Source organism: Haematobia irritans, chromosome 1 (assembly GCF_050003625.1).
Source record: "Haematobia irritans isolate KBUSLIRL chromosome 1, ASM5000362v1, whole genome shotgun sequence".
NCBI lineage: Eukaryota > Metazoa > Arthropoda > Insecta > Diptera > Muscidae > Haematobia > Haematobia irritans.
In genome coordinates, this window is record NC_134397.1 from 37,925,562 (window position 1) to 37,948,425 (window position 22,864).

The 22,864-nt window shown below is 30.5% G+C and overlaps 1 protein-coding gene across 1 annotated transcript in view; it reads right to left on the minus strand.

The window, feature by feature from the left end:
- Positions 1-1,400: 1,400 nt before the first annotated feature.
- The window catches only part of LOC142220620 (uncharacterized), a 29,624-nt gene continuing 8,160 nt past the window's right edge, over positions 1,401-22,864 (minus strand). Inside the window, exons 2-5 of the mRNA XM_075289845.1 lie at positions 22,407-22,516; positions 22,209-22,341; positions 21,680-22,145; positions 1,401-16,667 (exon numbers count right to left, since the gene is read on the minus strand). Of these exons, the coding sequence (XP_075145960.1) occupies positions 13,395-16,667; positions 21,680-22,145; positions 22,209-22,341; positions 22,407-22,516 (3,982 nt within the window). The 3' untranslated portion in view covers positions 1,401-13,394. The remainder of the gene's footprint in view (positions 16,668-21,679; positions 22,146-22,208; positions 22,342-22,406; positions 22,517-22,864) is intronic.

The following is a 22,864-nucleotide window of genomic DNA, read 5'->3' on the forward strand; positions in this document are numbered from 1 at the left end:
TTAAAAAATATTCAATTAAAAATTTAATTGATTCAACAAATTTGTTAATTGAAACAAAAATCAATCACAAAAATAATAGTATCAATTAATTTTTTAATTGGATCAATTAACTTTTTAATTGACCTTCAATTATTTTTTTAATTGATACTATCATTTCTGTGATTGAAGAAATTTCAATTAAAAATTAATTGGATCAATTAATTTCGTGACTGAATCAGAAAAAAATTTTTTTGTGTGTACACACAAAAAAATTTTTTTCTGATTCAATCACGAAATTAATTGATCCAATTAATTTTTTAATTGAAATGTCTTCAATCACGAAAATGATAGTATCAATCAGTGTTTTAATTGGGCATAGAAAAAATTCTTGATTAAAAAATTAATTGATTTCATTACCAAATTTCAATTAATTTTTTAATTGATTCAATTAAAAATTTAATTGTTGTTGATTGCAAAACTCAATTAATTTATTAATTTAAAAAGGTAACTATTTTCAATTACATTTTGAATTGGCTTAGAATTTTTATATGGATTAACAATTGATTGTTTGAAAAAAAAAAAATTTTAATTAAAAATTTAAAAAAATGTTCATCACTTTTTTAACTGACTTAATCTTCCGAATTTGATTAAAAAGATAATTGTATCAATTAATTTTTTCATTAAAAATTTTTAAATTTTCAATCATTGACTTAATTAACTTAATGTTTCTATCAGGATTAAAAAGTTAATTGTATCAATTAATTTATTAATTGAAAAAATTTTCAACTTCAATTAACTTTTTAATTGGAAATATTTTGGTGATATTTTTTTCTGTGTAGGCTACCGGGGTGAATATAATATAATTTCAGCTGCAAAAAATCGAGAGCTATTTGTGCAATGAAATTATTAACATATTTGTTTAACTTATTGTATAATCGCTTATATCCTGATAAAGGATTTGCAAATAAAGAAGAATTTCGATAGCGAGTTGTTAAATAAAATTGAAAACAAAATACATATGAATATTCAAAATAAATAAAAAAAATCACAAAAGTGGATTAAAAATGTATGAATTGCAAAATGCGTTTTAATTTAAACTTTTCTCATATCTTATTTTTACATAACCACAAAAAAAAAGTTTTAAAAATCTTTTCAGTTTAATTGTTATTAATTTTTGTGACAAAAATTGATAAAAATTGCATAGAGACGTTTTGAATAACACTAGCAAATATTTTATAGGAAATTCCGCGTCTACCGAGAAATGAATTGGCACACTTTTCGCATATTTTTTGAATTTTCTATAATATCACCTATTCTTATTGTGTTTTATGCACAGTAATATTTAGAAAATTTAAATTTTTTAAGAAATCTACGTAAAACACCTCAAAAGAAATTCTTATGAAATGAAAATTATGTCCATCTTTGGCGCTCACTGTATACTCTTGTATTTTGGTGAAAAAATCGAACATAATACTTAACGGTTTAAGGTCGGTATTAAGTTCGCATTAGCACCCTAAAATAGTCATTTTTCACGGTTACTTTTCTTCAATAACACAAGGGAACAAAATTGATTTTTTTTGTATTGATTTGAAATTTATAGAAAATTTTTACTAATTTGAGGTATATCCAAATCTGCACCTGGTTTCTTCTATCAGCTCGACTTTTCGAGATATACCGTTATGTTCAAACTTAAAACACTTCCGCCACATATTTTGGAATAACTTGAAAACGGTTCACCATATTAAATTAAAAAAAAACAAGTAAGGAAAGTCTAAAGTCGGGCGGGGCCGACTATATTATACCCTGCTCCACTTTGTAGATCTAAATTTTCGATACCATATCACATCCGTCAAATGTGTTTGGTGCTATATATAAAGGTTTGTTCCAAATACAAACATTTAAATATCCCTCGATTTGGACAGAATTTGATAGACTTTTACAAAATCTATAGACTCAAAATTTAAGTTGGCTAATGCACTAGGGTGGAACACAATTTTACTAAACAAAATATGGGAAACATTTAAATCTGAAGCAATTTTAAGGAAACTTCGCAAAAGTTTATTTATGATTTATCGCTCAATATATATGTATTAGAAGTTTAAAAGAATTAGAGTCATTTGACAACTTTTCGACTAAGCAGTGGCGATTTAATAAGGAAAATATTGGTATTTTGACAATTTTTGTCGAAATCAGACAAACATATATATATGGGAGCTATATCTAAATCTGAACCGACTATATTACTAATTGTACCCCTAGTACAAAATTTCAACCAAATAGGGCCAAAACTCTGGCTTCTGGGGCCATATAAGTCCATATCGGGCGAAAAATATATATGGAAGCTATATCTAAATCTGAACCGATTTCAATCAAATTTGGCACATATGACTATACTACCAATTGTACTCCTTGTGCAAAATTTCAAGCTAATCGGGCTAAAACTCTAGCTTCTGGGTCCATATAAGTGCATATCGGGCGAAAGATATATATGGGAGCTATATCTAAATCTGAACCGATTTCAATCAAATTTCACACACTTGACTATACGACTAAGTGTTATGTTTGTACAAAATTTCAAGCAAATCGGTATAAAACTCTGGCTGCTGGGTCCATATTAGTGCATATCGGGCGAAAGATATATATGGGAGCTATATCTAAATCGAAACCGATTTCTTCCAAAATCAATAGGGCTCTATTCTGACCCAAATTAGGAACATGTGCCAAATTTGAAGGCGATTGGACTTAAATTGCGACCTAGACTTTGATCACAAAAATGTGTTCAGACAGACGGACGGACATGGTTATATCGACTCGGGGACCCACCCTGACCATTATTGCCAAAGACACCATGTGTCTATCTCGTCTCCTTCTGGGTGTTACAAACATATGCACCACAGTGTGGCGCAGGGTATAAAAAAAATCCCAAATAACCTTAAAAACAATATTCAGTTCTTAGTCAACGGAACCATTGATCCCTTGTGTAATTAATTTTAAACCAAAAAAAAAAAAAAAACATTTTTAATTGCTGCTTTGGATCATTTCCCACCAAGTTATAACAAAATTTGCCAATAAACGTTATCATTTTACTCTGTTTTTGCAGATCTATTTACGATTTTAGCGACTAAACTCAAATTTAATACCCGCCTTAACCCATTCACTACCGATGTCCACTTAGAAGGACATTTGAAAAAGACACCAAATTCTATTTTCCCACTTAGTTTCGATTTATTTCTCGATATTATTTTAAAGTAGAGGCTTTAATCTAAATAGACTATAAATATTTTCCATATAAGTGAACACTAAAATACATTTTTATAAACTTCTTCAACAATAAACGAAAAATACGAAAATTTGAGACAATTTTTCTACTATATGTTTCTAGTAAATGGACATTCATACAAAAACTATAGCTGATACTACTTCGGGTTCTTTTTTGTTTTTGTTTTTCCCACACTTTGAAAGATATTATAGGCCAAATAGTGCTTATTTTCGTAAGACAATTTGGTCACAATTCAAGAATCAAATTTTCAAAACAAGCTCATATAGGTCTTGAAGTAATTGAGGTAGGTTCTCAAAATGACAATTTTTGTTCTACATGCTGTTAGTACAAGTAGAAACGGAAGAAAAATTTAAGTTTTTAACATTAGGTTTATTTCGGTAGTGAAAGGGTTAAGGAAGAACTTTAGTTTGTTTGGGATGATATACAGAAAAATGCAATATTTCTTGACTAATTAATTTTTAATTGTACTGCTGCTTTAATAATGGAAATGAAAGAATTAATTGGACCAAATAATGTTAGAATTTCATTTTTGGTTTAATTAAAAAATTATTTGAAGCAATTACATTTTTAATTCTTTATTTCGGTAGTGAAAGGGTTAAGGAAGAACTTTAGTTTGTTTGGGATGATATACAGAAAAATGCAATATTTCTTGACTAATTAATTTTTAATTGTACTGCTGCTTTAATAATGGAAATGAAAGAATTAATTGGACCAAATAATGTTAGAATTTCATTTTTGGTTTAATTAAAAAATTAATTGAAGCAATTACATTTTTAATTCTTCTATTAAACTGTTCAGGATACTTTTTCTGTGTAGTATTGATATAGTATATGAATAATTGCAAATTTTTTCTATATTGGCAGGTAAATTTTAGTCAATATGAGCCGACAGAATTAGCGGTAGCTTCGTATAGGGCAAAATGGAAGACAATAGTCAAAGTCATTGGCTTAATTCACTGGCCCATAATCGTATAACAAAATTTAAGATCTTGGCACTATTAATTTGTTGCTGTCACAAATATTTCTTTTTACTTTAATTATGTTGCGTGCACCCTATAATGGCGCTAAGGTGGCTTCCGACAGCTAGCGGCACATACCTCAGACGGTTCCAACCCACCAACCTTAGACCAGAGGGACGAACACTAATTGAACTATTAATTTGTTGCTGTCACAAATATTTATTTTAACTTCAATTAATTGCAATAAACCACCTTTAAAAGTTTCACTATGCATTATTTGGTAGTTTCTCTTTGAAATTAACTCTACAAACAAGAACTAATATGATAATAAAATCAATATCAATCAATAGGCAAAACAACTTAATATCAAATAAAAATGTATGTATATGCATCTATGTAAATCTATATCCATTTAATATTGGTATATGTAGTTTATGTAAAAAAGTTTGTATATAGGCTATTGTTATTTGTATTTTTAATATGTATTGTTTTTCATTTTTTTTGTTTGGTTTGTAAGTATGTTTCTCTTTTTTTTTGTTTTGCATGTCATATACACATAAATATATAAGAATATATTTATAGTAAATATTTATATAAGAATATTTTGCCTGTTATTCCTTTCTTAATGTAAATTTCTATCTTTGTTGTTTTACAATAAAGCCTGAGGCACATTTAATAATCTTAGCTTATACTCCTTATGTTTAATTTCAAAAGAAAAAGGTAATTCTTCTCATTATGTCATAAAAAAAAGAAATCTCATTATTAATGCTATTTAATAAAATATACAAATGTAAATGTATAGATGATTACATTAAATTAGTAAATATGTGTATAGATTATCTTTTACACATCCCAATGTTTTTAGTTTTCAACATATGCAAATATATGTTTTTTTGTTTTTTTTTTTGTTTATTTTAATAAATAATTCAATTTACTTACTTTTTTCAATCAAAAAAATGTGTTGTTTGTTGATTTTTTTAATCATATATATATACAGTTCATTTTAGTAATAAAATAGATATTGTGTGTGTTTTGTTTTATTTTAAAGAAATAAAAATAAAGAAAAATTTGTATGCTCTTATTTGTTTGTTATACCTTATGGTATTTCACTTGACCAAACAACCGAACAAAATTGCCAATATATCCCCAAAAAATGGCTTTCTATTTACAATATTTCTTCTGATAGTCAATACTTTTTTCACCTGATAAATTACCGTTTAAATTAAGCTAATACCTCATACACATTAGGTTCGAAATCTATTAAAAGTGGATTTGAAAAATATCACCAAAAATATTCCCAATTAAAAAGTTGACAATACACTTAACTTATAATCAAACGCGAAAGAGTAAGGAACCACCGTGGTACAATGGTTAGCATGCCCGCCTTGCATACACAAGGTCGTGGATTCGATTCCTGCTTAATTTCTTTTTGAAACTGATTCAAAAATTACCAAACTAAAAAGGATTGAAAAAAGTTATTGAAATATAGTATAGTGATTAAAAATAGTTTCGTTTAAACAAAAAAAAATAATTGAATTTTGCAATCAACATCAATTAAAAATTTAATTGAATCAATTAAAAAATTAACTGAAATTTGCTAAATTTGCTAATGTGCGAAGAAGTTACAATTCTCAGGAATGTTCACAACTTTCGGTTTTAGTCCCCACATTTTCCCTATTGCCTTTTGCACAATGAGTACAATGCTATCGTGACTTTTCTCGCCCTTTCTTCAATATTAAGCTTAAAGTTCAGCTTCCTGTCCAGTATAATCCACTTATGGAAATGGGCTTAACCATGGGAAACCTTTCACCAATTTCTGCAGAAAATGACAGCAAAGAAAAACCTCTACTTAAGTCCTGCATAAGTGAATTGCTATTTAGAGAGAATTTTATAAAATCATTACAAATTGTCAAAACTCTAGCTAGTCATTCGCTGATGCAACAAAAGCTTGGATAGACATTATGGACCACGCAAGCCCCGAATAGTTTGAAGCTGTGAATGAATAGTTTGAAGCTGCCCCGAATAGTTTGAAGCTGTGAATGAGAGATGTAAAACTAGTTAAAAAATAAATATAATATAATAGCATTTCTTTTATCGGGGATGCCAAAAATTTTTTAATTTTTTTTTATTCAAAATTAGGTTTTCTACAGTAGGTTTACGACTTTTTCGACATACATATTATACCGTCGCAAATGTATGTCGCAAAAGTCACAGTTTGTGACAGGCCAACCCTGGTGTGAATGCCGTATTATTGACAAAAGTCGCACAGAAAAAATATTTTTTAGTTTCAATCATTAAACTTAATAGATCCTATAAATTTATAATTGAAATTGTTTCAATCATGGAATTGATAATATCGATGATAGTATTGATGACATCGACGACAAATTGATCCCATTAAAAATTTAATTGGCTCAAGTAATTTTTCTATTTTTTTTTATTAAAATTTCCATTTGAAGGTGGGTATTAAGTTCGAGTTTAGCCATTTTAGCGGCTCATTTTTTCACGATTACTTTTCTTTAATAATCCATTTTAAGTAATAAAAAATTTGTGAAAATTTGCTTTAGGCGATTCCCCATCAAGATATAATAAAATTTGCAACAAATATGTATAGTTTTATGCCTTTTTCTTACTGATTTAGTTTTCACTTTAGCGATTTTAGCGGCTAAACTCGAACTTAATACTCACCTTAAACCAAAAATTTGTAATGAACCCTATATTTGTTATTAGAATTTTAATTGAAGACAATATTAGATCCGTTCGAGAACCCGATAATTTTTGATAATTATTACAAATTTTTACTGGAAGTCGTTAGTTTACACCAAAACGCCAGCAAAAGAGAGCCGGAGAGAGAATACATTAGACAGTTATGAGATAGAGAAATTGCAAGTTTTTGCTAGACATTTTTTTCCCCAGTAAAATCTTGCAAACCATAGCATACGTTGCCAGCTGGTTATTGATAACAAACAAAGTACCAATACAATGTACATGTTCGGCAACTACGATTGGAAGTTAGATATACAGGATTCGTTTTTTGTTTTCAATGTTTTAGCAGCTGAAATTTTCAAAATGCAAATAGTTTCTGGATACCGTTCGTGTACTTTTCAGCAATTTTAAGCAAAGGGTGTAAAATACACTCTTACTCTCTTGCTAGTTTTTACTGGATAATTTTTACTGGAAAAATACGCGAACAGACCTATTATATATACAAATTTTCCATTTAATCAAATATTTTTTAATGAAACCTTTTTTGCAAAATTAATTAGAATTTCAATTGAACAAATATTGTTGATATTTTTTCTGTGCGATTTCCATTTGGATATTGGCTAAAGTTTTGTGATGTGTTGCATGAAATACACTGTAAATATAGACCGTCAACGCATGTCAAAGAAATCCAGACAAACAAGAGCATACATTTTTTGTAAAGAAGTCTTTGTAGTCGTAGCATACAAGACAAGATTGGTTTTCTTTGAACTCTATATAGTTTTTGTTTTGAAATCTGATTTTTTGTTTTTCGTTTTTGCCTGTTGCCTTTTCTCTTTTCACAACTAATAAAAAATTGTCCATAAAGATTTATTTAAAAAAAAATGTTTTATATAAGTATACAGTTCTTTGTTTTAACATTTTTACGCATATGTATGGAGTATTATTGTCCTCAACAAGGACATTTCATAGTATTACAAAAAAAACTATGGAAAAAAACTGTACATTTGTAGGCTTAAAAATACAAAACAAATACAAACTAAAACATTTTTAAAGATAAACATATAAATGAATTCACTGTACATATGTATATAAATAACAAAATTTTTATTGTAAAGTTATTACACGATACGTACTAACTACTACTATCCTATTAAACTGAAGAGCAAGTTAAAGCGAAAGCGTTGGATCTATTTGAATTTATAACCCATTACCTCTTGGAGTATGAGACCATGATTTTTGTCACTGATTCATCCCAAATGTTTTTTTTTTTATTGCAACGAAATTACCTTTATTGGTGCCAAGATAGGAATTCGGATATTTTTTTATTAAATTTTACACTTTAAGAAAATCCCACATTTATTTATTTATTCACAAAGTAATAAGACCAAAGCCCTAAGGCCAACAATAAAAGGAACCATGACATGCCTTGTAAAAATTGGTGTATCTAATTGAATATGATTAAATCTCAAAATTGGCCCCTGTAGCAGTGTTCCCAGTATAGTTAAAATTGACTACCAAAATCAACAAAACCATATTGTACATACAAAACTAATTTCTTGATTCAATCACGAAATTACTTGATCCAACTAATTTTTAATTGAAATGTCTTCAATGCCAGAAATGATAGTATCAATCTTTGAAGTCAATTAAAAAATTAATGGGTCCAAATAAAAAATTAATTGATACTATTAATTTTTGTGATTGATTGTTGTTTTAATTTAAAAAATTTTTGAATTTATTAATTTTTTTAATTTTAAAATTATTATTATTTATGGACAAATTAGATTAAGGAACCTGATTAATAGTCATTTAAAATAAAACGCCAGATACAAATCTATACACGCCAAGACTGTACATGTTTCGGTTCGGGCGAATGAACCTTTCCACAGCCTTTAGTATAGATCTGGCTGGGATAGATAACACAATTTTGGGCCATTTATGCTAACTCCTTATGGGGAAAAAATTATGGAATTTTCCTCCTACAAATTGAATCATCTTTACTCCCACTGTACATGATCTTTTCATATAACTACAAGTCCCTTAATCTTACTTTTATTTCGTTTTGTTACTGCAGTAATGCAACAACACGACATTTATTTTTAGAAGCTATTTGTTGAATTCACCTAAGTGGTGAACAATCGAACAATGGTTTTTGTTTCTTTTCAATGACTATTAATCAGGTTCCTTAATCTAATTTGTCCATAAAAGCTCGAATAATAATTGTAAAATTAGAATATCATGCATTTGGACGTTAATTGCCTGTTTCAGTATCAGGCTAACATGAAAAATAATAAGCAACGAAGAGCCCGTCGTAAAACTAGGAAAAACACTACTAATGTACGCGTTAGAATTGTTGTTGTCTCCTTGAAACCAGTTTCTGTAAGTTGTCACATGTTGTTGTTGACTGTAGAAACAAAAAGCATTGTTCGATTGTTCACCACTTAGGTGAATTCAACAAATAGCTTCTAAAAATAAATTTCGTGTTGTTGCATTACTGCAGTAACAAAACGAAATAAAAATAAGATTAAGGGACTTGTAGTTATATGAAAAGATGATGTACAGTGGGAGTAAAGATGATTCAATTTGTAAGAGGAAAATTCCTAGATGTTTTCTCCATAAAGCTGAGTACTATGTTCCGTTTTCAAGCTGAAAACCAGCTTGTTTTCACGGTTACTTTTTTTAATTAACTAATTTAGAAATATAAAATTATTTGCAACCAATTCCTTGGCTCTTTTCCATCCATAATTTGCAGAGACTTGATAAAAATGTTATCGTCTTCATATATATTTTTGCACTTTTAATTTAGTGTTTTGGTGAAAAACTCGAACATAGTACTCACCTTAAGGAGTTAGCATAAAGGGCCCAAAATTGAGTTATCTATCGCAGCCAGATCTATACTAAAGTCTGTGGAAAGGTTCATTCGCCCGAACCGAAACATGTACAGTCTAGGCATGTATAGATGTGTATCTGGCGTTTTCTTTTCAATGACTATTAACCCGGTTCCTTAATATAATTTGTCCATAAAAGCTCGAATAATAATTTTAAAATTAAAAAAATTAATTGATTCAGGTTCCTTAAACTAATTTGTCCATAAAAGCTCGAATAATAATTTTAAAATTAAAAAAAAAAAATTGATTCAACAATTTTTTTAATTAAAACAAAAATCAATCACAAAAATTAATAGTATCAATTAATTTTTTATTTGGACCCATTATTGTGAAAATTCAATTAAAAATTTTAATTGGAAATATTATGGTGATTTTTTTTTCTAAGTGTGAAAAAATTTTTTTTTCAAATAACTTATAAGTCCATCTCTAATTATAAAGCGTTTGGCATTTTGATTATTCAGAAGAAAAAAACTGTGACGATTTCTTACATCACTTTCCGAAACCTTTCAAAATTACATCTATAATTTTCCTGTTATACATAAGCCATATATTCCGTGGTCTTGACTCTTTCCAAATCACAGAAAAAATATAACCAATATGGTCATGTATTCCGATCTTGGTTCTTTTCAATCACAGAAAAAAATATCACCAATAATTTTCCAATGAAAATTTTAATTGAATTTTAAAAATGTTCATTTCAAACTTTATTTTTTTTAGTCTAAATAAAAATCGAGCACAAAAAACAATTGCATCAATTAACTGACGTTGGTGATTGATATTATAATTTCTGAGAAATTTCAATGAAAATTTATCTGGATTAATTGATTGAAGACAAAAATTCACCCTTACCCTGAAGTCGCCCTCGCTCTCGCCGTCGCTTTTTGTCGTCTGTCGCTTTTAAGCCGTCTCGTCATTTAATTGGTATTCCTGTGAAGTGGCGACGGCGACGACGACGATTACTTTTTGTACCAATTACAATACTCGGTAATAAAAGGCCGATATCACTAGAAAACAATCAGCTTTTTATTTCTGACGCAATTCTATGTCGGAAAATCAAGAAAAATAGTTAATTTGACGATATATTCAAGGACAGTAAAAACTTCTAAAACTATAAAAATTGAGACAACGCTGAGATCAATGGCACAAGGATCATCCTGAAAGAAAACAATCAGCTGATATACATATGTTATATTTTTAGTTGGCAAATCAGAACAGATGATAAATTTGACTCGGAAAATGATTTAGATATCAACATTAGGACAATGACAATATCCGGCATATACAATTGGAACGACATTGACATTATGTGTCCAAGGATCATTCAAAGTTTGTGAAGGACACAATTGTTATCTAAGTTTGGTGCTAAATGAAATACCGATTTTCTTCGATAGCAGAATATATCGACGAACGGAATACCAATTAGTGGCGACAGACGAAAAGCGACGGCGAGGGCGACTTCAGGAATAAGGGTGAACAATTATTCGTTTTTCCAAAACATTTCACCGTTCAAACCGAGTTGAGATCTTTTAGTTTGACGGTTGCCATGGAAACTCGAAATTTTCCATTTACTCTTAATTCAAATATACGCACCGATTTTTCAAATAAATATCGCGAAATGGAAAACATTTTTTAAGTTATTTTCACATTCCTATGTTCTTCAAAGCCTTCCCAATAAAGACAAGATGAGAGTTTTTCAAATGCAACAACTTTTCAGTTTGAGGATAAATATAATTTTCAACATAAATTCAACTTGACTTGAAACAGCTCATTTTCACTACGTCTTCAAATTGTTTGCGAATTACTTCCAATTTGCCACAACGTTGACGAAATCTTTGAATAGGTGGAAGAAATAAAAAAATGGAAAATTTTAGACAAATAACCTAATTTACTCCAAATAGTTTATAATAATAGGTTAGTGAAAATAAAACTTTAAGGAAGTCACTAAATGTATATCTCTTTGCCGAAAAATAAAATTATGGATTTTACGTTCTTGAAAACATTAAAAAGCTGACCGATGAAAAAATGTTGGATAATTAACTGAAACTGCTTCAAATTAGTTTATAATAAGTAAGTAATAAGTAAGTCAACAGAAAAAAAAAATTAAATCAACACTTTGGAAAAGTCACTAAAACTTTGCAGACAACTAAAATCATTGGATGCTACATTCTTGCAAACATTAAGAAACTGGCCGATGAAAAATTAGTGGCTTACCGAAAAAAAGTATCCAGAAACAACCAATTAAAATGATTAAAAACTTGATATTATTCCATATCAACAACTTCTAGATGAAAATGTGCATCACATCGTCATTTTAATTTAAATCCTATTATCATACAAAATTCATAGAATTTTGGCTTTGACTTTCAATTAGAATTGGGAATATTATTTATACAAATTTTGGTTGAAAAGTATTTGCAATAACGTTAATTTTTAATTTGACTCACATCGAAAGTTTTTTTGAGGAATTATTGAGTAGCGATGCATTTCAATTTGAGGATAACACTTTAGAACTTATTGCTAATGTGTTTCATTTTACTGTTGAGGGTAATGTCTGTTTTTTTTTTTTTGAGAATGTAATTTTCTCAACAATTTCTCAACTTGAATATTACCCAAATCCTTTGAAAAAAATTGTTGAAATCTAGAATTTTTCAAACGTTTGTGTTTATTGGGTAGTTACAACGATGGCAATACCTACAGTGGAAAATATTGCCATCTTATCCTTTTTTGGATTTTTGAAAATTTCCTTCTGTGAAATTCCACTCAAATTAACACCTCTAGCACGTAATATTCAAACTTAATATTCTTTAGCGAAAAGTTTTTCAGCTAGATATTTATATGGTTAAGACGTAATATTTTTCAAAATACTGTCGAACAAGTATATAACGTACCTCGATTTAAACGAACAACGGATTATAACAATCAGTTTTTCAAGCTCTAATAATTTTTTAATTAATTCAATTTTTGTAGTCCCCTTTAACAGATTTTTATTAAAACTACCAAATATTTTTTTTAAGTGTCGGATCAACAGAAATATAAATGGAATTATATTCCCTTTTCTACTAAAGTATAAAACTTTTTATGGCATGGAAAATGAAAATACTAAAATCACTTAAGTTCCAAATGACAACAGATACCATCATTTTTCTTTACGTTCCTTACCACAGTTATAACTAAACTAGAATCGAATTCATTATAGCTTTGTTCGACAGTATAAACCAAATTTAATTGTTTCATTTTTTTTGTACTCTGCACAGCAGGTAGCTATTTTGCAAGATGAAGATGAACCTTCGGAAGTATTTTTTGTGATTTTTTCCACACATACAAACAAAATGGCCTTTAGATATCTTATTAAATATTTTTCTCAACCTAATTGATATGTCCATCAATTATGTCATCAAATTCAAGTGAAAAAAAGTAATTTTTAGTTGTTCTATAGTTTTCCTACTTCGGCCAATAAAAGACTTACTGCTCCATTATTGTCACCACCATTACTGCTTTGATCTTCATGTGGCTCTTCTAAAATAGAATCATGTGACTTTTGTTTTTTCAAACGCTTTCGCTTTAATTGCTCTTCAGGCAAATTCTACAAATTGTCCAAAATATCTGAACCCACACCAATAACAACTGACTCACCTCCAGCTGATACTCCAGTACCCAAACCGCCACCACCACCAGCACCAACTAAGACAGATGTGTCTGGTTCAACGGAAAAGTCTGGGGAAATCACACCACCCTCGGCACTACTAATGACCGATGGGTCGTCCACTCCATTAAGTAAGGAATCCGAATGTAGTGGACCATCGACCACACCAACCACATCAGAGCTCAATAGATGATCAGGACCTACCGTTCCAAATGATGATGTTATGCTGTCATCGATAGTATTGCCATTTAATAGGAAATCTCTTGTGAATTCCGACGGACTATAACGGAAGCTACTTGGGGTAGTTGTAATCGGTGTGGAAGGCATTGATTTTGATATATCACACGCTGACCTAGATAGTTGGGAGCTCATATTACCGTAACCGTATTTTCCCGATGATGAAAAGTTGGACATAAAGGTACCACTGCTTAAAGGTTGACAATTATTGCGTCTGCGATAAAAGGTGTTTCCATTACCTCCGAATATGTTTTGGGGATTTTGGTGAGGAATAGGTGTCGAAGGAACAGACCGAGAAATAGATGTTGATGACGTCGACATGATACCACTACTTCCAACACCATTTCCATTGCTTCCATAGCTACTCAGCGATAACGATTGACCTGCACTACTATAACCGGACGATGAACCCGCTGAGGAACAAGAGGTTTTTGTTCCTATACCTCCACTTTGTGACATGCTGGAGAACTTTGTAACAAAATCTGGCGACGATAAGATTTCGCTTACATCTACCTCATCCAATAAAGCGCTTACGCCGGCATTGTTAACATCTTCAAGCTTTACTGAAACACTTTGTTGACTGCAACTATTCTCCGAAAGCATGGTAACAGAATCTATAAATTCGGATGGTACTGGAGTTTGGGCCAATGAATTACATGCCGAATAAGCCGCGGATACACCACCTCCACCAGTACCCATATGAAATGTTCGATTAAAGGTGGGCGAATGTGAACGTTGTAGTTGTGACAAGGGCACTGAGCGAGATCGTTGAGTCAAATCGTTTAAGATGTTATCATTGTTAACCGAAATGTTGTTCTCATTTATAGTAGAGACAATGGTACCACAGTTGTTTTTCAAATTTTGGTTATCGCATATATTAGACGCAGCTGCTTCTCCAAATAAATCTAAATCCAAAGAATTTTGATCACCCAAAACAGCTACATTCGAGTTATTGCCAGACGCATTACCGAATCCTGTAGTTGTCCATTGCTCCAATACATTTTGAGCCAATGGAAATAATTGTTGTTCGTGTTGTTGCTTCAAAACTGAGGGGCTGGGTGGTGCCGAAGCCGAAGTCATTGAGGAAATGTATGTTTTTCGCCGGCGTGTGGCCCCTATCATTGGATCAGAAGAGGATTCACTATCCAAGGACTGTTGTTTTGTTAACAGACGATTAAAACTGGGACTTGCAAAAAATCCCGTGTTATTCGCCGCTACAACCGATGACGATGTGGTATTTATATTTGGTGATATTGGTAGAAAACTGTAATTCCTTCTTGCCGCAGTGATATCCGACGATGCCGACGAATTCAAATTAATTTTTCGTTTGTACGAGCCCCTCATAGGTGGTTGAGGTTGTTGCAAATGCAATTGTTGATGGTTTCCAAGTGTTTGATGATTTTGCATTGGTTGTTGCTGCAATTTTGAATTTTGATGCTTAGGGGGTATTATTTGTTCTAGAGACGCTGAGGCAGTTCCAACAGAGGGCGTTTCTGTATTTGATGACATACATTTGCTAACTGGTTCTCTCTTTAGGCTGGTAGTTTGTTGAGAACTTCTTAAATAGTTTAGAGCCTGTTGAGATAGTTGTTTCGTTGGTTTAAAGTTGGATTGTTCATTGGTAACAGAACCATCACGTTTATTTGCATTCGTCATTGTTAACATTTGCTTTACCGACGATGATGATGATGATGTTGTCGTCGTATTAGACATCGTTACCATGGATGTAGATGTCGAAGCTGGAGTCGATGACATCACCTGAACTGGTACTGTTGGATAACTGTTTCGCTTAGCATCAGAGGAAGAAATTTTTGTTAATTTTTCCTCAGCGTCTCCCATCTGAAAATATTGAAGCAATTCCGTTTCTTGATCTTCAGAATTCTCCTCTTCCACGGGTAGAAAATAATCATCTAATTCATGTTTGTCCATATTACAAATACTTATTACCCTCTCACGAGGTAACCCTAAGTTTTCTGGTAAATCGGCAGCATCTTTTACTGCACTTAAATCAGGCGGATCGCAAGACGACGAAGATGTTGCATGGTGTGCAGTTAGTAGCTTCTTAGCCCGTAACTCTTGTAAGTTTCTAGAAACCACTTTGGGCTGACTCATCCCATCTTCTGCTAGTGCTTGGCTATTAGGACTTGTGGATGGGGCCATTTGTGTCGGTGGGCCCATGGAATAATTGGTTGTAATCACAGCACCAGCAGTATCTAAAGTGCTACTATTGCCACTGTTATTCGGCGATGTAATAACACTTGCCGGCACTGGGGGTGGTGTTGAAGCTGTGGTGGTTATAATCGGAATATTTGTCGTTGGAGTTATGGTTTTATTTGATGTTGGGGAATTTACCCAAAAACCTTTCGTTTGATGTGCTTTTCGTACCTTTTTACAAAATATATTGGATGTATTGTAATCATCTATTCCAACCTCTTCTTTTATAATAGCTTGACTTGGAGGCGGTGACGCAGATGTTATGGGATTTTCAACAGCAAGTTCCATAATTTTAGGCGTTAAATTTTTCACTGCTGATGCATTAGGGCTGGAATTGGTCGTATTTAATGGTGGTCTCACCTGTTCGAAAGCACTAGTAGAAGCTGCAACCGGTGGAGGGGGTCTGGAGGCTAAATTAATTGGCATAGTCTGGTGTTGATGGTTAGAAGTCAACTGCGATTGATATGTGCCCAGGTGTTTGGTATCGCTATCCGTTTGTGAAACACCCACACTTGTTGAATAAATTGGTGAATCAATAACTTCTTGTTTTATGTTAACAACTGGTAATGATTTTTGTCCATCGTCAATGTAGATTTGCGGAGACAATGTGTTTTGATGGCTACTCCTTGAACTATTTGCAGGTGACAATTGTGGCTGAATATGTTGTTCGCCACTAGCTGTATTCGATTGTTGACAACTGGATTCTGAGGATGATGAACCCTTGCGTTTCTTCTTTCGACGTTTCTTCAATGGTCCCATATCCTATAATGAGAAAAAGGTTTATGTAATACTCGTAAATCGGAAACTGTATAACATATTATCGAAAATTATAAATATGAATGAGAGTCCCTGTGGTGCAGTGATTAGTTTTCTCGCATATAGTTTCATGAGTTCGCTTAAAGAACGTCTAAACTGGTATATATGACAGGAAGCCGATGTACACAAACACTCATAGAAAAACGTCTGTTAAAACAAGCAGTCGCTGTTTGATGTTCTATTTTTTTAGTTCATGGGCTAGACAGGAAGTCAAATCATCGATTTGAGTGCAGTTGGCTGGGTTTATTTTGAGCTTGCTTCCTCTTTCTTCATTAAAATTGTTTTTATACCCTAAACCACATAGTGGTTAGGCATGGTACAATAATTCACAGGTAGTTGCAGTATTACAAAAAAACAAAAACAACAGAATTCAAGTACATACAAATGTCAGTTTTGTTTATAATTTTAATGTTAGTAAACAAAAGATACTAAATATTGGCTTGCGTCATACCAAATGTTGCATTTACCATATTAGTTCAATACATGTTTATAATCATTCAGTTATTTTTCGTTTTTATTTTTTAAATGAAAAATTTAATTTTCTTAATGAAATAATGTTAAATTTTAGGCAACAATAAAAAAAATTACATTTTCCCCTTTATAGAAATTTATTTCGTGCACTTAATTTCTGTTTATTTGCATTTTCGTTTTTATTTTTTAAATGAAAAATTTAATTTTCTTAATGAAATAATGTTAAATTTTAGGCAACAATAAAAAAAATTACATTTTCCCCTTTATAGAAATTTATTTCGTGCACTTAATTTCTTTTTATTTGCATTTTAATGCTATGTCAAGACTTGTCGTATACGCGTTTGGTTCGAGTATTAAACTAATCTGGTAAATGGTTCGATCTCCTCAGTAGCTAATTTCCTATCTCCCTACAATTTATAATCTTTGCTAAATATTTTCAATTTGTTTTGTTTACATTTTAATGTTAGTTACCAATAGTAACCTAAGTAACCAATAGTTACCTATGTACAGTAATCCCTCGATTTACGTCGTCTCGGTTTACGTTGTTTCGATTTACGTCGTAAAATTGTTTGTTCCATCAAATTTCGATTTCCGTCGCCATTCGATTTACGTCGTCGATTTTTTTGCCCACTTTATCAGAAACGCCTTCCATAAGTAAAATAAGTATCAACGATGATTACATCGAAACATTTTGTTTCTAAAATTCTTACCGAAATTACTGAATTACCTTTACTTTTGAAGTTTTTTATTATGTACATGCACATACAACATAAATGGGCTTAGGAGTAAGTAAGTATGAGCAATTTTTAATTCGGTTTACGTCATTTCGATTAACGTCGTCAAATTCCGGAACCAATCACGACGTAAATCGAGGGATTACTGTAACTGGACATGCTTTTGACAATAATAACCTGTGGCATGTATCTATCAACTATTGTTAAGTAAAAAATATATAATATTAATGTATTGGCCTTGTAGGCTTTGGGTATTATATGAAATAAATAAATAAATAAATAAATAAATAAAACGTAACCAATAGAATCTACGTAACCAATAGTAACCTGTGCAAAAAATCATCGAGATCGGTTCAGATTAAGCTATATCTCCTATATATATGTATCGCCCGATTTGGCAAAATTTGGCCGTAAAACCCTTATTTATCAACCTATCGTACTCAAAGTTGGCTAAATGTAATCTTCTATAGCTCTAACTGTATGTGCGAAATTTCATCCAAATCGGTTCAGGTTTAGATATAACTCCATATATATGGGAGCCCGATTTTGCCAAATTGGGCCGTAAAACCCTTATTTATCAACCGATCTTAACCAAGGTTGGCTAAATGTAATCTTCTATAGCACTAATTGTATGTGCAAAATTTCATAGAAATCGGTTCAAATTTAGATATAGCTCCCATATATATGTATCGCCCGATTTTTAAAAATTTTTTTGACCATAGGGACCTCATTTATTAACTGATCGTACTCAAATTTTACACAAGGCAACCTTCTGTGGTATCAATCATACCTGCAAAATATTATACAAATTGGTTCAGGTTTAGATTTAGATTTCAGATTTAGGTCCCATATATATGCATCGCTTCATATTGCCATATTTAGCCATAATACTCTTAACTCTTACATAATAATATTGCCCGATTTTTACAAATTTGGATTTATTACCCACAACTAATTGACCGATTTCCTCTTTTTTAATAATGGACTCAATATTAGTGGCATACCTTTTATAATACTAGCAATATGTGCAAAAAATCATCGAGATCGGTTCAGATTAAGCTATAGCTCCTATATATATGTATCGCCCGATTTGGCAAAATTTGGCCGTAAAACCCTTATTTATCAACCTATCGTACTCAAAGTTGGCTAAATGTAATCTTCTATAGCTCTAACTGTATGTGCGAAATTTCATCCAAATCGGTTCAGGTTTAGATATAACTCCATATATATGGGAGCCCGATTTTGCCAAATTGGGCCGTAAAACCCTTATTTATCAACCGATCTTAACCAAGGTTGGCTAAATGTAATCTTCTATAGCACTAAATGCATGTGCAAAATTTCATCGAAATCGGTTCAAATTTAGATATAGCTCCCATATATATGTATCGCCCGATTTTTAAAAATTTGCCCCTAATAACGTTTTTTTGACCATAGGGACCTCATTTATTAACTGATCGTACTCAAATTTTACACAAGGTAACCTTCTGTGGTATCAATCATACCTGCAAAATATTATACAAATTGGTTCAGATTTAGATTTAAATTTCAGATTTAGGTCCCATATATATGCATCGCTTCATATTGCCATATTTAGCCATAATACTCTTATTTATTAACCTATGTTACTCAAATTTTGATGTACTAGCTGATCGTATTTAGACTTATATGTAACTCTTACATAATAATATTGCCCTATTTTTACAAATTTGGATTTATTACCCACAACTAATTGACCGATTTCCTCTTTTTTTAATAATGGACTCAATATTAGTGGCATACTAGCTCTTTAGGTGCAAAATAAACTATAGCTCCTAATATTAGACATTTCTGCTCAGATTGTGACAAGACTCCCATAAACATGTACCCCCCCCCCCCCCCTTTACGTTCTTAAATATGGGAATCTCCAAAACCTATACCAATGATACCCAAAACCTATACCAATTATACCCCACAAATGCTTATGTTTACTAATTCAGTAGGGGTGGTTTAGGGTATGATATAGTCGGCCCCGCCCGACTTTCGACTTTACTCACTTGTTTATTATTGATTTGTTGTTCAATCAGTTTTCTTTGATTTCAGCTTAACACCACGCGTTGCCTAAACTACAAGTGTAGCTAAACCAACAGGGAAAATTTTATTGCTATAGAAAATTTTGTTTATTTCTATGGAAAATTTTATCAAAATATTATTTCTATATAAAATTTTGTCAAAAACTCTTTTTGGCAAATGTTATCAAAATTTTATTTCTATAGAAAAATTTTTGACAAAATTTTATTTCTATAGAAAATTTTTTGAAAAAATTTAATTTTTACAGAAAATTTTGTCAAAATTTTATTTCTATTGAAACATTTTTAACAAAATTTTATTTTTATCGAAAATTTTGTAAAAATTTTATTTCTATATAAAATTTTTATAAAATTTTTAATTCTGTACAAAATTTTGTCAAAATTTTATTCCTATAGAACATTTTGTCAAAATTTTATTTCTACAGAAAATGTCAAAATTTTATTTCTGTAGAAAATTTTGTCAAAATATTATTTTTATACAAAATGTCAAAATAATATTTTTTACAAAAAATGTTGTCAAAATTTTATTTCTATAGAAAATTTTGTCAATTTTTTTTTCTATAGAAAATTTTTTGACAAAATTTCATTTCTATAGAAATTTGTTTACAAAATTTTAAATTTTGTAACTATTTTATTACTATCAAAAATTTTGTCAAAATTTAAATTTTATCGAAAATTTTGTCAAAATTTTATTTCTATACAAAAATGTTCTCAAAGAAAATAGAAATAAAAAATTTTGCAAAATTTTTATTTATATAGAAAATTTTGTCAGGATTTTATTTCTATAGAAAATTTTCTCAAAAGTGTATTTCTATAGTAAATATTGTCAAAATTGCATTTCTATAGTAAATAATGTCAAAATTTCATTTCTTTAGAAAATTTTGCCAAATTTTTATTTATATAGAAAAATTTTGTTTATTTAAAAATTTTGTCAGAATTTTATTTCTATCGAAAATTTTGTCAAAATTTTATTTCTATAGAAAATTTTGTAAAATTTTTAATTTTATCGAAAATTTTCTCAAAATTTTATTTCTATAGAAAATGTTCTCAAAATTTTATTTCTATAGAAAATTTTCTCAAAATTTTATTTCTATAGAAAATTTTCCCAAAATCTTATTTGTATAGAAAAGTTTGTCAACATTTTATTTATATCGAAAATTTTGTCAGAATTTTATTTCTATAGAAAATTTTCTCAACATTTTTATATCTATAGTAAATATTGTCAAAATTTTATTTCTATAAAAAAGTTTGTCAACCAAATGTGGTCAGAATGGGATGAAATAGTATACCCATTACCGATTAGTAAAACCTCAAATAATGTCGATCAGAATATATTAGATGCAGCTAGTATGTGAAATGGGTTGTTTTTTGTTCGGGTCCACTTTGAAGCGTATGCAACCTGGTGATCTTAGAATCAGGGAAATGAATATAGAATTTAATCCGTTTTGTGTGAAATGCAGGCTAACAATTATTTGTTGTTTTGTTTATTCTCTACGCTCTTGGAAAAGTGTACACTGTTTGAAATTTAGTATATTAACGTATTATTCAGAATTAAATATATGTATATTTTTTTGGTTTATAGAAAATGAGCTTTTGGTTCGTTCAAAAAAATATTTCTAATATTTTGTTTTTGTTTTGAAATCGGAATTAGTTTATCGTATTATGGATGAAATTCTTCACAACTTACCGCCATGACACGCTTTTCTTTTGGTTCCCTTTGTGCATATTTCTTGTGCATTGCATTAGTTGTTTTTGGTGTTCCCGTATATGTTGCATGACCGTGTCCACTTAATGCAGGTGGTACATTACCACCCGTTTTAATTTGATTCGCTAAATCTTTCACATCATTCACTTTAACATGTAAAACATTTTCAGCCCATCGTTTTATCACTACCCATGAATCATCATCTTCTGAATTGGAAATATTTACATTTGCCACTTCAGCTGTTCCATCGGATTCATCTTTTATGGAAGATAAAGTGGGTAGATGTGGTGCAGGCAATTTACTAGTTTTGCGCATAGCCGCATAACAATAACGTGAATGACCTCTAGTACCCAAACGCCTAGGTCGTATACCCGGGAAAACTTGTTTCATAACTTTTCCAAAATCGGCTGTAGATAAGGGTTTAATTTTCAGACGATCGCAATAGACGCTAAAAATAAAAGAATATGCCATTATTTTATCAAAGACAATAATAACTTATTGTTTATCTTACAGATAGTCATTGTAGACATCCTGTTTTGGTATTGAAACTTGTGGATCCTGTTCCAAGTGTGTTCGAACCCAATTGATTGTGTAATTAATCTCAGATCGTGTACCTAAAGGATTTTGTGGTTGGCGTAATGGATCTGAAATATTTAAATCAAATGTATAGTAATTTCATAATATTATTACAAAACAAAAAAGAGCATACCGGTTTCTGGTTGTTCGCCAGGCAGTCGTAAATAGAGTAAAAGTTTCTCAACTGGTCTCAAAGTAGATATACGATCTAAAATTTGTACGATTTGTTGTTTGGCATGATCGCTGTTAGGAATATATAGAAACAAATGTGTAATAATGTAGCTTAAAGAAAACGTTACAAGTTATAATAAATTGTAATACTGACACACACAAAATTTTTTTTCTGTTTCAATCACGAAATTAATTGATCCAATTAATTTTTAATTGAAATGTCTTCAATCACAGAAATGATGGTATCAATTAAAAAATTAATTGAAGGTCAATTAAAAAGTTAATTGATCCAATTAAAAAATTAATTGATACTATTATTTTTGTGATTGATTTTTGTTTCAATTAAAAAATTTGTTAAATCATTTAAATTTTTAATTGAATATTTTTTAAAACTCAATTAAAATTTTAATTGGAAAAACT